Source organism: Panulirus ornatus, chromosome 27 (genome assembly GCF_036320965.1).
Source record: "Panulirus ornatus isolate Po-2019 chromosome 27, ASM3632096v1, whole genome shotgun sequence".
Lineage (NCBI taxonomy): Eukaryota > Metazoa > Arthropoda > Malacostraca > Decapoda > Palinuridae > Panulirus > Panulirus ornatus.
In genome coordinates this window covers 1,291,567-1,307,806 of record NC_092250.1, presented here as the reverse complement: position 1 = coordinate 1,307,806, position 16,240 = coordinate 1,291,567, and the positions used below count along the sequence as shown (strand labels likewise).

At 46.8% G+C, this 16,240-nt stretch overlaps 1 protein-coding gene across 1 annotated transcript in view; it reads left to right on the top strand.

Annotated features, from left to right (window-relative positions):
* The first annotated feature begins 5,838 nt into the window (after positions 1-5,838).
* Positions 5,839-16,240, top strand: part of LOC139757495 (uncharacterized) — a 33,256-nt gene continuing 22,854 nt past the window's right edge. The window contains exon 1 of the mRNA XM_071678008.1: positions 5,839-7,014. Within this exon, the coding sequence (XP_071534109.1) occupies positions 6,497-7,014 (518 nt within the window). The 5' untranslated portion in view covers positions 5,839-6,496. The remainder of the gene's footprint in view (positions 7,015-16,240) is intronic.

The window sequence follows — 16,240 nt, the reverse complement described above, 5'->3', positions numbered from 1 at the left end:
GTCGACGCAAAGATCAAAATCGAATGCGTCCAATTTTGCGTCGGGTCAACGAGGGACCGACCTGTGTGTGTGTGTGTGTGTGTACGTAGCCTCCATATGTAGGTACATATGTATGATCAATACTGCCTTCTTTCTCTCCTCATCCACCCAACTCTCTCTTCCTCCACCTTCACCTAACTACCTTTACCCGCTAACAGCCTCAACCACCATCACGTGTCACTAACCACTCACGCCACACCCACTAATGACTCGTTAATACAAAACAACACAGCCCAGCTGATCCATGTGTCTTGTGTAGTACAACACACACACACACACACATACACACTGACCACGTGTTCATCTAGGACCTACGAACGTTTTCTATACCCATCCCTTAAAGAAAAGAAAAAAAAAACGTTTCACACCAGACCCTGCGAACGTTTTCCCCCCCCCCACTCTCCCCCTCGGAACGTTTCCCACACCACGCCAGCACACAAGGGCCAGGACTTTATACCATTCCAAAGGCAAGTGTGTGTGTGTGTGTGTGTGTGTGTGTGTGTGTGTGTGTGTGTGTGTGTGTGTGTGTGTGTGTGTGGAGCAAGACTACATACCACATGGTTAACGGAAAGGCTACAATCTTGTTCAGAACCTGTATGATACAGCAACGCCACCTACCTGCAAACAAGGACAGATGTTACACAAGCAAACAAACTCACTTGTTATACCTCAGCAAACAAGAATATACCATATACGTAAGTATATGAGGAGTATCATTTATAACTCAGGTAAGCAAGGATACCAGTCTTATATAAGTAAGTACACAGATAAGTATAAGTAAGCGAGAATATGTTGTAAGTGAGCATGTAAGTATTTCTTATTTGTTTGCGGACAAGGAATATGTCTAATGACAGTTGGCTTGTTACAAAAACACGATCAAGAAATTTCGGCAAAAACAGTGAAAATGGACATTTTTATTTGTTAAATTTGCTACGACAATTGACAAAGTAAATAATTTTCTTGCATAAATTGACAAAAAATGTCGATGAAAAAGTTAGCTTGCAAAAAGTAATTATACAATAAACTCGTAGCTTGCAAAAAGTAATTATACAATAAACTCGTAGCTTGCAAAAAAATATATACAATAAATTCGTGGCTTGCAAAAAATAATTATACAATAAACTCGTAGCTTACAAAAAAAATTATACAATAAACTCGTAGCTTGCAAAAAATAATTATACAATAAACTCGTAGCTTACAAAAAAATTTATACAATAAATTCGTGGCTTGCAAAAAATAATTATACAATAAACTCGTAGCTTACAAAAAAAATTATACAATAAACTCGTAGCTTGCAAAAAATAATTATACAATAAACTCGTAGCTTACAAAAAAATTTATACAATAAATTCGTGGCTTGCAAAAAATAATTATACAATAAACTCGTAGATTGCAAAAAATCATACAATAGACTGGTAGATTGTAAAAATAATTATCAAATAGACTCACAGCTTGCAAAAAAATTATAGACGACTAGCTTGCAAAAAAAGAAAAAAAAATGCACAATAGACTCGTAGCTAGCAACAAAATTATACAATAGCCTCGTAGCTTGCAAAGAAAAAATCATGCAATAGACTGGTAGCTTGCAAAAAATTATACAATACCCTCGTAGCTTGTAGAAAATTATACAATAGACTAGAAGCTTACAAAAAATTATACAATAGCCTCGTAGCTTACAAAAAATTATACAACAGCCTCGTAGCTTACAAAAAAATTATACAATAGCCTCGTAGCTTACAAAAAAATTATACAATAGCCTCGTAGCTTACAAAAAAAATTATACAGTAGACTGGTGGCTTGAAAAAAAAATATATATATACAATAGACTAGGAAGATGTATTGATGAGGGTACCTAACTAACAAAGATTTCCAAACGTAATCTCCTAACACCAGAGTTAGCTCGTGTGGCTAACCACAACACAGCTCCTGGTTACATGGATGGGAAATACAGCAAATGTGACGTGTTTCATGTAACATGGAGACTCCACCAGGAAACAGATACAGGCGTCTGTAACCATAGCAGTTAGCAAGGTAAATTGATATATATATATATATATATATATATATATATATATATATATATATATATATATATATATATATATATATATATAATAATAATAATAATAATAATAAGTCCATCACTGCTATAACAACCTTCAAAAAATATTATTATATATCAAACTTCTTTATATAATTTACTACTAAATGAAGCCCACAAAATAACGTGATATATATATATATATATATATATATATATATATATATATATATATATATATATATATATATATATATATATATATTATTTCTTACTACATGAAAAAATTACTTTTACTTTCTCTTTCCAATTTTTCTTTTTAAATCACCAACAGCAGGGTACCCTCACACGCTAAAAATCATGTAACATACATCAAATCCAAATATGATTTCAGAACTTGAAAAATATGAATCAACATAAGAGTTTTGATAATTATAAAAATTTCCGATACTTAAAAAATAGCTTGTGAATATAAAACTTGGGATTTTTATTCAAATTAAATTGACTCTAGGATTAAAAATAATGACGTAGATTATATCTATTTTTGTTTCACCTGGTTTTGGTGGATTTTTTTTTACGATGTATTGATTACGACGGTACGACTTTTTGCGCACACGTGCGACCTTTGGAGTACGACAAATACGACCCTTGGCTACGACGCCGTGACATTTGACCTGACCCTAAACGACCACGTGAATATTCCCAACCATCAATAACCACAGGTCGCACAGTAGTTATCACAGGGTCGTATACCGTCGTGTTCAAGGGTCGTACACCGTCGTGTTCAAGGGTCGTATACCGTCGTGTTCAAGGGTCGTATACCGTCGTGTTCAAGGGTCGTATACCGTCGTGTTCAAGGGTCGTATACCGTCGTGTTCAAGGGTCGTATACCGTCGTGTTCAAGGGTCGTATACCGTCGTGTTGAAGGGTCGTATACCGTCGTGTTCAAGGGTCGTATACCGTCGTGTTCAAGGGTCGTACACCATCGTGTTCAAGGGTCGTATACTGTCGTGTTCAAGGGTCGTATACCGTCGTGTTCAAGGGTCGTATACCGTCGTGTTCAAGGGTCGTATACCGTCGTGTTCAAGGGTCGTATACCGTCGTGTTCAAGGGTCGTATACCGTCGTGTTGAAGGGTCGTATACCGTCGTGTTCAAGGGTCGTATACCGTCGTGTTGAAGGGTCGTATACCGTCGTGTTCAAGGGTCGTACACCATCGTGTTCAAGGGTTGTATACCGTCGTGTTCAAGGGTCGTATACCGTCGTGTTCAAGGGTCGTATACCGTCGTGTTCAAGGGTCGTATACCGTCGTGTTGAAGGGTCGTATACCGTCGTGTTCAAGGGTCGTATACCGTCGTGTTCAAGGGTCGTACACCATCGTGTTCAAGGGTCGTATACTGTCGTGTTCAAGGGTCGTATACCGTCGTGTTCAAGGGTCGTATACCGTCGTGTTCAAGGGTCGTATACCGTCGTGTTCAAGGGTCGTATACCGTCGTGTTCAAGGGTCGTATACCGTCGTGTTCAAGGGTCGTATACCGTCGTGTTCAAGGGTCGTATACCGTCGTGTTGAAGGGTCGTATACCGTCGTGTTCAAGGGTCGTATACCGTCGTGTTCAAGGGTTGTATACCGTCGTGTTCAAGGGTCGTATACCGTCGTGTTCAAGGGTTGTATACCGTCGTGTTCAAGGGTCGTACACCATCGTGTTCAAGGGTTGTATACCGTCGTGTTCAAGGGTCGTACACCATCGTGTTCAAGGGTCGTATACTGTCGTGTTCAAGGGTCGTATACCGTCGTGTTCAAGGGTCGTATACCGTCGTGTTCAAGGGTCGTATACCGTCGTGTTCAAGGGTCGTATACCGTCGTGTTCAAGGGTCGTATACCGTCGTGTTCAAGGGTCGTATACCGTCGTGTTCAAGGGTCGTATACCGTCGTGTTGAAGGGTCGTATACCGTCGTGTTCAAGGGTCGTATACCGTCGTGTTCAAGGGTTGTATACCGTCGTGTTCAAGGGTCGTATACCGTCGTGTTGAAGGGTCGTATACCGTCGTGTTCAAGGGTCGTACACCATCGTGTTCAAGGGTTGTATACCGTCGTGTTCAAAGGTCGTATACCGTCGTGTTCAAGGGTTGTTGTTGTTGTTGTTGTTTGAGGAGAACAGTTGTTATAAGCTTGTGACACGTGACACGCGGGGGGGGGGGGGGGGTGTAGTTAGCCCGGCCATGTCACCTGTGCTACACCTGACGTACACACACACACACACACACACACACACACACACACAGCGCTAGCCACCATCATGATGCACAGATCAACTAACATATGTAATATATACATATATACATATACATATATACACATTCATATACATCTTGAAGACCTCCTCCACCTTGGCATTAGACCAGGCCTTCAAAAGTAAATATAAAAACGCTAAAAATGACCTAATTCTTTAATTTATTTTCCATATTACGTGAAAATCTCGAATTTATTTGAATATATGGATATAAAAAATGGGGTATCTGGTCACAGCTGTTCAGAACATGTGACACAGAATAACTGTGAGAAATACATGTGTGTGTGTGTGTGTGTGTGTGTGTGTGTTATTTCTACGTGTACATACTGGGGGTTCCCCACTCCCTCCTTTTTCTCATCACTGTGTCGTGAGGGAAGTCCAAGATGCGGAGAGAGAGAGAGAGATACACGATTTTCTTTTTTTCATCCGTATCTTTAAAAGGCGATGTGGGGGGGGGGGGGGGAGGTGAGGCTGGGGGGGTTGGGAGTTGTAAGGGGGGGGTTGTAGATAGATAATCGGAACCCCCCCCCGCTTCCCCCCCTCCTTCCCCCCAACACAAAACATTAATGATCGTCTTTTATAAACATTTTGTTTACAATGTCTCTCTCTCTCTACCATATACATTTCTCCAACACCACCACCAACACCAACACCACCTGTTGGTGTTGGTGTTGGAGAGAGTGATGAGGGAGCGGCGTGTCTTGCATGACCACAACGCGAACTATCCCCATTCGTTTCAATCCCCCCTCCGCTCTCCCCCCCCCTTTACGTTACGTTACGTTACGTCGTTACCGATCGTAACAGATGCGTACACGCCGTGGTTAGCGACGGTAGGGCGCGTAACCATGGTGATGGGAGGGGAGAGGGAGAGGGAGAGGGAGGGGGAGAGGGAGGGGGAGAGTCGTCGTTGTGAACACGTCATGAACCACAGGTCATGCACGCGTCGTTAACGGTCGTCGTGTCGTCGTACCAAACCCCCGCCACTCGTCGTCAACAAACCATTTCCCAATAAACAAATTTATTTATTTATTTTTCCCCTCCACATTTTTGTGACATTTATATACTGCTTGGTTAAGGTTAATTGTTTGATGACACGTGTTGTTCATCATATTATTCCGGCTGTGGTTAGCGCTACTGTCCCACTCCCTCCCTCACCCCCACACACAACACCCCCCCCTCCTCCCTCCCCCCCTTTAATTACCCCGCGCGCACCAACACACACAAAAAAGTACCCCCCCCCCCCCACCCCCCCCCCCCCACACACACACACGCTCCTCCAACAAGAAATAGAAAAACGGCAACACTCCGCCCACCGGAATCCCCCGCGCACCAATGAGCGCGGGCGGGCGCGCCTCCCGGGCCGGCTATTGGCCGGGTGGCGTGGTGCTGTGGGCGGGGCGGCCGGCCCGGTGGGTGGGTGGGTGGGTGGGCGGCAGGGGGTGGCGGACAAGGGACGAGTGTCCGTGGGTGGCGGCAGTCACTGCTGTGAAGCTAATCTATTTGTGCCACACAACGCTGCTCCAGTGAACTGTGGCCACCGCCGCGCACGCCACGCCACATCCCCGCCGCTGACGGAAGCGCGCGCGCTGCCACGTGCTGCCCTGTGTTGTGTTCTGTGTGTGCGCGTGCGTGCGTGCGTGTGTGTGACCACCACAACACACCACACCCCCCCCTCCTCCCACCACAGCACGTGCTGGTGTTTGAAGTCCTTCCCTGTAACCCCCACGCACGCGCCCTGGGACTCATCCAACACGCACTGTCTTTACCCCCCGCGCGCGCTCACACGCGCCCCCTGACACGCGCTCAAACTGGACTAAGTTTCCTTTAATTTCTCCTCCTCGTGTGTTGGTGGAGAGAGAGAGAGAGACACAGAGAGAGACAGAGACTCAAGCGCCCTATATAACTCAACAAAGAGGCACCGTAGATTTCTATTTCCCTTCCTCTTCCCCAGTCAGTCTCCCCTCCCACGCCCTCCGCTGCGTGGCCGGAGCGCCTCCTGTGCGCGCGTGTGTGTGTGTATATAGTGCAAGACTCACTCGCTCCCCCCCCCCCCCCCCCAGGTGACCAGACGTAGGGGGGCAGCGCCCCTCCCCCTGACACACACACACACACACACACCCCAGAGAGATGGAGACGGTGAAGGAGGAGCGCGTGTCCCCGCTGCTGGGGGAGACTACGGGGAGCTTCTGTCCCCCCGACGTGAACACGCGACCTTGCGTTCTCCAGCCTCCAACACTCCACCAGCCAACCACCCACAAGACGACAGCCAAATCCACCTACCTAACGCCTCCACCTCCTCCTCCACCACCACCACCACCACCACCGCAGCCGCCCCACACCAACGCCCTCTCCAACACCCCACTCTCCACCGTCATCTGCACCACCACCAGCAGCAGCTCCTCCTCCTCCTCTTCCTCCTCCACCACCGTCAGTGTTGGAGACCTGACCAGACCGTCAGTCACCAGGAGCGGCGGCAATGTTGGTGGAGGCGGGAGCAATGGTGGAGTGCCCGGTGGTGGCGGGGAGGACGGAGTGGTGGAGACCGTCTTCCTCTCCAACGGCCAGAATTTCTCCGGGGAGATTAGCGAAGCCGTCTCCAAGATCTTGGAAGATTACGATTGGTCCAAGATTCCCTTGGCAAACAAGTAGGTTGACACCTCTTCCTGTATTAGCACACACTCCCGTCTACCATCACCAGTGGGGGTGTGTGCTCAACCACACCCCACACCATGGGTCTACCCTCTGTGTAACCATCTACACACCCCAGGCTACGTGTCTACCCTCTGTGTAACCATCTACACACCCCAGGCTACGTGTCTACCCTCTGTGTAACCATCTACACACCCCAGGCTACGTGTCTGCCCTCTATATAACCATTCCTTCACTACCCTGTGGCTGTAGGCACTGTATTCAAGGACTTTACAAACTGTCCCAGTGTATTACAAACTGTCCCAGTGTATTGATAATTAACGATCTATCCCATCATCCGATAATGATAAAATGTGCCATTTACTTACACATATATTCGCTTCTCATAACTCTATCATCATACTATTGCAACTGTGTAATACATTCTCTCCCTCTCATATATATATATATATATATATATATATATATATATATATATATATATATATATATATATATATATATATATATACACACACACATACATATATATATATATATATATATATATATATATATATATATATATATATATATATATATATATTTATATATAATTTCCTTTCTTTTCCTTAAACGTACATTAAAATAATTATTCGTAAACTCACATTAACAACGCTGTGTCCCCCCCCCCCAGCTTACACACACACACACACACACACACACACACACACATACAAACTCCTCGCCATCTCGACCATGTAACGCGACCTCGAGTTTTTATATATAAACAGGTTCACATGTGCGTCCTTAACCCAGACGACGGCCACATGTGGCTTACTATAACAACCCTGACTTAAGTCACATGTATCAATGGGTACACATCTGGCTACCTCAATGCCGGGAGAGGTCATTCGTAACTTAACTTACCACTGAATATGGCACGTTATGTCCCTCTGGTTTGATATATCATAGCATGTTATACGCTCCGTCAACCTCGGTTTATATATATACACACACACGTGTGCGTCTCGGTTCATATATACACACATGTGTGCATCTCGGTTCATATACATATACACACGTGTGCATCTCGGTTTATATATATACACATATATGCGTTTCGCTTTACATATACACACATATGTGTGCGTCTTGGTTCATATATATACACGCATATGTGCGTTTCGGTTTATATATACACACATGTGTGTGCGTCTCTCCCTTATGTGCAGATTGTACATAACTTTGCGCACATATATCCCACCATCTTCGCGTGTCGTCACCCACAACACTTGATGAGCAGTTAAAGGCACATGCACGCACACGCACGTGCATGTGCGTGCGACTTCCTAAGAGCCTCATTTGCATACGCAACGTATGTTGATGATACGTGTGCGTATACGATGGCAGGTGGTTGATATATATATATATATATATATATATATATATATATATATATATATATATATATATATATATATATATATATATATATATACGCATATATATATATATATATATATATATATATATATATATATATATATATATATATATATATATATATACGCTCGTAAAAGCGCACACCTCGTTCGGGTATACGCAATTCGCAAGGCTATTAATACGCAAACGATCAACTAATACGCCACAACGGGAGGCCTTTCATACGCACGTGATCCACTCATACGCCACACCACGTGCACGTGCACACATGTGAGGTCCTCGGTACCACGTGCACGTTTATTCTACGCGTCGCGAAAGCAACCCCCCCCCTATACAAGGTACGACACCCCCCTATACAAGGTATGACAGCCCCCCCCCCTATTCAAGGTACGACAGCCACCCCCCTATACAACTCAGGTTTCCAACCCCGAAGTCCGGAAAAACAGCAACAGCAGCGTGTCCCCCCCCCCCCCCCCCCCACCCGTGTACGCACGGCGTAACCACACTGGTCGTGAGGGACAGTAGCCAGATAATTACCTGAACCCCATCTTCTCCACACACTCCAACGACGCTGTGTCATCATCTCACTCACCACCACGAAGCGGCGAGGAGTAACGCATTACCCCGAGTAACACATTACCCTCTCCCCCCCCCCCGTCCCCTGTAGCCCAGCCTCCTACTATCATCATTAACAAGCGTCACGCTACGAAACAATTCAACCACATCGTTACTAACAAAAAACCAGCAAACCGTTTTCTTTTTTTACATATATATATATATATATGACGGTGTATAATAACGCAGGCTCTCTCTCTCTCTCTCTCTCTCTCTCTCTCTCTCCCTCTCTCTCTCTCTATCTATCTATCTATCTATCTCTATCTATCTCTCGCTGCTATGTCCAAAAACCAAATTCTATCCTGTTATTATCTTTCTTCCTCACTGTCTTAAATTCAAGTTATATTCCACGTTGGTCGTACGCAATATAGCAGTCGAAAATATAGGACTTTTCTACACACACACACACACACACACACACACACACACACACACACACACACATAAATAACACTTTTCTACATTAAAAACAAATAAAACTTTTCTACATTACTTTTCTACATTAAAAAACAAATAAGACTTTTCTACATGACTTTTCTACATTAAAAACATATAAAACTTTTCTACATTATTTTTTTACATTATAAAAAGTAACATTATAAGAAAGGTTTAGAATAAGAAACCTGAGATTATGCAAAATAGGGGAAGAAAAAAAAAAACCCCATGTTTGTTTTCGTGGTGGTAAAAACCCCACACCCGCTATTTAGTGACGAAAAAATAACACAGGCAGCGCTACCGAATAGGAATGGGTAACTGGCGGAAAATGGGGGTCTAATGGGGGTTACGGTAATGAGTGTGTTGGGGTAAACAAGGGTTATGGGGGAGAGGGGCTGTTAAGGTTTCTTTAATTCAAGGTTAGATGACTTAACTAGCCATATTACTACTAGTAATATGGCTAGTTAAGGCAGTAGACCGAGACAGGGCTGTTAGGATACGGCTAGTAATACGGCTAGTAGACAGCGATAGGACTATTAGCCTACGGCTAGTAATATAACTAGTAGATAAAGGTAGGGCTATCAAAATACGGCTAGTAGAGAGCGGTAGGGCTATTAAGAGTAATGACAAGGGAAAGAACAGCACTGGGCACGTGGCTGGTGGACGGAACCAAGAAACTTTACCAAGTGCCACGTGCTGAGGTCGGCGGGGCACGTGGCAGGGCACGTGGCCCCTTCCACGCACGGGAGGCGCCACGTCTTGATGAAGAACATCGAACATCTCTTGTTCTCCCCCCCCCCCCCCAGTCGTGCATGACAGCGCGCATGACAGAGCGCATGTCAGCGCGAATGAAAGAGCGCACGACAGCGCGCATGACAGGTGCTCGCTGACAGAGCACATGTCAGCGCGAATGAAAGAGCGCATGACAGCGCGCATGACAGGTGGGCGCTGACAGAGCACATGTCAGCGCGCATGACAGGTGGGCGCTGACAGAGCACATGTCAGCGCGAATGAAAGAGCGCATGACAGCGCGCATGACAGGTGGGCGCTGACAGAGCACATGTCAGCGCGAATGAAAGAGCGCATGACAGGTGGGCGCTGACAGAACACAAATCAGCGCGCATGGCAGAGCATATGTCAGCGCGCATGACAGCGCGCATGACAGGTGGGCGCTGACAGTGCGCTTAGTCGGCGCTGGTCATGGCGGTGGCGCTCGGCAAGTAGTATCTATCTATCTATCTAACCTTCCTCCCTAAGCTCTGTTTACTGCTTAGACATTTGCCTGTCAACGGCCGTTTGTCTGTTCATCCTTAAACGCCGTTGGCCCGTCACCGTTTATCTATCCGTCCTTTGCTGGACACTGCCCGTTAACGGGTTGTTAGACGCTATCCGTTAACGGGTCGTTAGACACTGCCCGTTAACGGGTTGTTGGACACTGCCCGTTAACGCGTCGTTAGACACTGCCCGTTAACGGGTTGTTAGACACTGCCCGTTAACGCGTTGTTAGACACTGCCCGTTAACGCGTTGTTAGACACTGCCAGTTAACGGTTGTTAGACACTGCCCGTTAACGCGTTGTTAGACACTGCCCGTTAACGGTTGTTAGACACTGCCCGTTAACGGTTGTTAGACACTGCCCGTTAACGGTTGTTAGACACTGCCCGTTAACGCGTTGTTAGACACTGCCCGTTAACGCGTTGTTAGACACTGCCCGTTAACGGGTTGTTAGACACTGCCCGTTAACGCGTTGTTAGACACTGCCCGTTAACGGTTGTTAGACACTGCCCGTTAACGGTTGTTAGACACTGCCCGTTAACGGTTGTTAGACACTGCCCGTTAACGCGTTGTTAGACACTGCCCGTTAACGGTTGTTAGACACTGCCCGTTAACGCGTTGTTAGACACTGCCCGTTAACGCGTTGTTAGACACTGCCCGTTAACGCGTTGTTAGACACTGCCCGTTAACGGTTGTTAGACACTGCCCGTTAACGGTTGTTAGACACTGCCCGTTAACGGTTGTTAGACACTGCCCGTTAACGGTTGTTAGACACTGCCCGTTAACGCGTTGTTAGACACTGCCCGTTAACGCGTTGTTAGACACTGCCCGTTAACGCGTTGTTAGACACTGCCCGTTAACGCGTTGTTAGACACTGCCCGTTAACGGGTTGTTAGACACTGCCCGTTAACGCGTTGTTAGACACTGCCCGTTAACGGTTGTTAGACACTGCCCGTTAACGGTTGTTAGACACTGCCCGTTAACGGGTTGTTAGACACTGCCCGTTAACGGTTGTTAGACACTGCCCGTTAACGCGTTGTTAGACACTGCCCGTTAACGGTTGTTAGACACTGCCCGTTAACGGGTTGTTAGACACTGCCCGTTAACGGGTTGTTAGACACTGCCCGTTAACGGTTGTTAGACACTGCCCGTTAACGGGTTGTTAGACACTGCCCGTTAACGGGTTGTTAGACACTGCCCGTTAACGGTTGTTAGACACTGCCCGTTAACGCGTTGTTAGACACTGCCCGTTAACGGGTTGTTAGACACTGCCCGTTAACGGTTGTTAGACACTGCCCGTTAACGCGTTGTTAGACACTGCCCGTTAACGGGTTGTTAGACACTGCCCGTTAACGGTTGTTAGACACTGCCCGTTAACGCGTTGTTAGACACTGCCCGTTAACGGGTTGTTAGACACTGCCCGTTAACGGGTTGTTAGACACTGCCCGTTAACGGGTCGTTAGACACTGCCCGTTAACGGGTTGTTAGACACTGCCCGTTAACGCGTTGTTAGACACTGCCCGTTAACGGGTTGTTAGACACTGCCCGTTAACGGGTTGTTAGACACTGCCCGTTAACGGTTGTTAGACACTGCCCGTTAACGGGTTGTTAGACACTGCCCGTTAACGGGTTGTTAGACACTGCCCGTTAACGGTTGTTAGACACTGCCCGTTAACGGTTGTTAGACACTGCCCGTTAACGGGTTGTTAGACACTGCCCGTTAACGGGTTGTTAGACACTGCCCGTTAACGGGTTGTTAGACACTGCCCGTTAACGGTTGTTAGACACTGCCCGTTAACGGTTGTTAGACACTGCCCGTTAACGCGTTGTTAGACACTGCCCGTTAACGCGTTGTTAGACACTGCCCGTTAACGCGTTGTTAGACACTGCCCGTTAACGGTTGTTAGACACTGCCCGTTAACGGTTGTTAGACACTGCCCGTTAACGGGTTGTTAGACACTGCCCGTTAACGGTTGTTAGACACTGCCCGTTAACGCGTTGTTAGACACTGCCCGTTAACGCGTTGTTAGACACTGCCCGTTAACGCGTTGTTAGACACTGCCCGTTAACGGGTTGTTAGACACTGCCCGTTAACGGTTGTTAGACACTGCCCGTTAACGCGTTGTTAGACACTGCCCGTTAACGGTTGTTAGACACTGCCCGTTAACGGTTGTTAGACACTGCCCGTTAACGGTTGTTAGACACTGCCCGTTAACGGGTTGTTAGACACTGCCCGTTAACGGGTTGTTAGACACTGCCCGTTAACGGTTGTTAGACACTGCCCGTTAACGGTTGTTAGACACTGCCCGTTAACGGGTTGTTAGACACTGCCCGTTAACGGTTGTTAGACACTGCCCGTTAACGGTTGTTAGACACTGCCCGTTAACGGTTGTTAGACACTGCCCGTTAACGCGTTGTTAGACACTGCCCGTTAACGCGTTGTTAGACACTGCCCGTTAACGGTTGTTAGACACTGCCCGTTAACGCGTTGTTAGACACTGCCCGTTAACGGTTGTTAGACACTGCCCGTTAACGGTTGTTAGACACTGCCCGTTAACGCGTTGTTAGACACTGCCCGTTAACGCGTTGTTAGACACTGCCCGTTAACGGTTGTTAGACACTGCCCGTTAACGCGTTGTTAGACACTGCCCGTTAACGCGTTGTTAGACACTGCCCGTTAACGGTTGTTAGACACTGCCCGTTAACGCGTTGTTAGACACTGCCCGTTAACGCGTTGTTAGACACTGCCCGTTAACGGTTGTTAGACACTGCCCGTTAACGGTTGTTAGACACTGCCCGTTAACGCGTTGTTAGACACTGCCCGTTAACGCGTTGTTAGACACTGCCCGTTAACGCGTTGTTAGACACTGCCCGTTAACGCGTTGTTAGACACTGCCCGTTAACGCGTTGTTAGACACTGCCCGTTAACGCGTTGTTAGACACTGCCCGTTAACGCGTTGTTAGACACTGCCCGTTAACGGTTGTTAGACACTGCCCGTTAACGGTTGTTAGACACTGCCCGTTAACGGGTTGTTAGACACTGCCCGTTAACGGTTGTTAGACACTGCCCGTTAACGCGTTGTTAGACACTGCCCGTTAACGGTTGTTAGACACTGCCCGTTAACGGGTTGTTAGACACTGCCCGTTAACGGGTTGTTAGACACTGCCCGTTAACGCGTTGTTAGACACTGCCCGTTAACGGTTGTTAGACACTGCCCGTTAACGGTTGTTAGACACTGCCCGTTAACGCGTTGTTAGACACTGCCCGTTAACGGGTTGTTAGACACTGCCCGTTAACGGTTGTTAGACACTGCCCGTTAACGGTTGTTAGACACTGCCCGTTAACGGTTGTTAGACACTGCCCGTTAACGGTTGTTAGACACTGCCCGTTAACGGTTGTTAGACACTGCCCGTTAACGGGTTGTTAGACACTGCCCGTTAACGGGTTGTTAGACACTGCCCGTTAACGCGTTGTTAGACACTGCCCGTTAACGCGTTGTTAGACACTGCCCGTTAACGGGTTGTTAGACACTGCCCGTTAACGGTTGTTAGACACTGCCCGTTAACGGGTTGTTAGACACTGCCCGTTAACGGTTGTTAGACACTGCCCGTTAACGGTTGTTAGACACTGCCCGTTAACGGGTTGTTAGACACTGCCCGTTAACGCGTTGTTAGACACTGCCCGTTAACGGTTGTTAGACACTGCCCGTTAACGCGTTGTTAGACACTGCCCGTTAACGGTTGTTAGACACTGCCCGTTAACGGTTGTTAGACACTGCCCGTTAACGGTTGTTAGACACTGCCCGTTAACGGGTTGTTAGACACTGCCCGTTAACGGTTGTTAGACACTGCCCGTTAACGGTTGTTAGACACTGCCCGTTAACGGGTTGTTAGACACTGCCCGTTAACGCGTTGTTAGACACTGCCCGTTAACGGGTTGTTAGACACTGCCCGTTAACGGTTGTTAGACACTGCCCGTTAACGCGTTGTTAGACACTGCCCGTTAACGCGTTGTTAGACACTGCCCGTTAACGCGTTGTTAGACACTGCCCGTTAACGGGTTGTTAGACACTGCCCGTTAACGGGTTGTTAGACACTGCCCGTTAACGGGTTGTTAGACACTGCCCGTTAACGGGTTGTTAGACACTGCCCGTTAACGGGTTGTTAGACACTGCCCGTTAACGGGTTGTTAGACACTGCCCGTTAACGCGTTGTTAGACACTGCCCGTTAACGGGTTGTTAGACACTGCCCGTTAACGGGTTGTTAGACACTGCCCGTTAACGCGTTGTTAGACACTGCCCGTTAACGGTTGTTAGACACTGCCCGTTAACGGGTTGTTAGACACTGCCCGTTAACGGTTGTTAGACACTGCCCGTTAACGCGTTGTTAGACACTGCCCGTTAACGCGTTGTTAGACACTGCCCGTTAACGCGTTGTTAGACACTGCCCGTTAACGCGTTGTTAGACACTGCCCGTTAACGGGTTGTTAGACACTGCCCGTTAACGGGTTGTTAGACACTGCCCGTTAACGCGTTGTTAGACACTGCCCGTTAACGGTTGTTAGACACTGCCCGTTAACGGTTGTTAGACACTGCCCGTTAACGCGTTGTTAGACACTGCCCGTTAACGCGTTGTTAGACACTGCCCGTTAACGGTTGTTAGACACTGCCCGTTAACGGTTGTTAGACACTGCCCGTTAACGCGTTGTTAGACACTGCCCGTTAACGCGTTGTTAGACACTGCCCGTTAACGCGTTGTTCAGAGCCCCGAGTCACACAAAATCTTTTTCACTCCATCTTTCCACCTCCAATGTTGGTCTCGCCTCTTCTCCTCGTTCCCTCCACCTCCGACACATATATCCTCTTGGTCAAATCTCTCATTCAAAAGCTCTCTCTCCACTCACTCATTCTCTCCATGTGCCCTAAACCATTTCAAAACACCCTCTTCTGCTCTCTCAACCACGCTCTTTTTATTTCCACACATCTCTCTTACCCTTACGTTACTTACTCGATCAAACCACCTCACACCACACATTGTCCTCAAACATCTCATTTCCAGCACATCCATCCTCCTGCGCACATCTCTATCCATAGCCCACGCCTCGCAACCATACAGCATTGTTGGAACCACTATTCCCTCAAACATACCCATTTTTGCTTTCCGAGATAATGTTCTCGACTTCCACACATTTTTCAAGGCTCCCAAAATTTTCGCCCCCTCCCCCACCCTATGATCCACTTCCGCTTCCATGGTTCCATCCGCTGACAGATCCACTCCCAGATATCTAAAACATATATATATATGCGTATATGGGCCATTCTTCGTCTGTTTTTTGGCGCTAACTCGCATCATATATATATATTAACGACATAAATTTTTTTTCTAAGATGTTTCCTCGCTAAGGCACATTTCTTGCCTTCATACTTGACCAGTTTACATATTTACGATAAATTTAACATGACCTTTAACCTT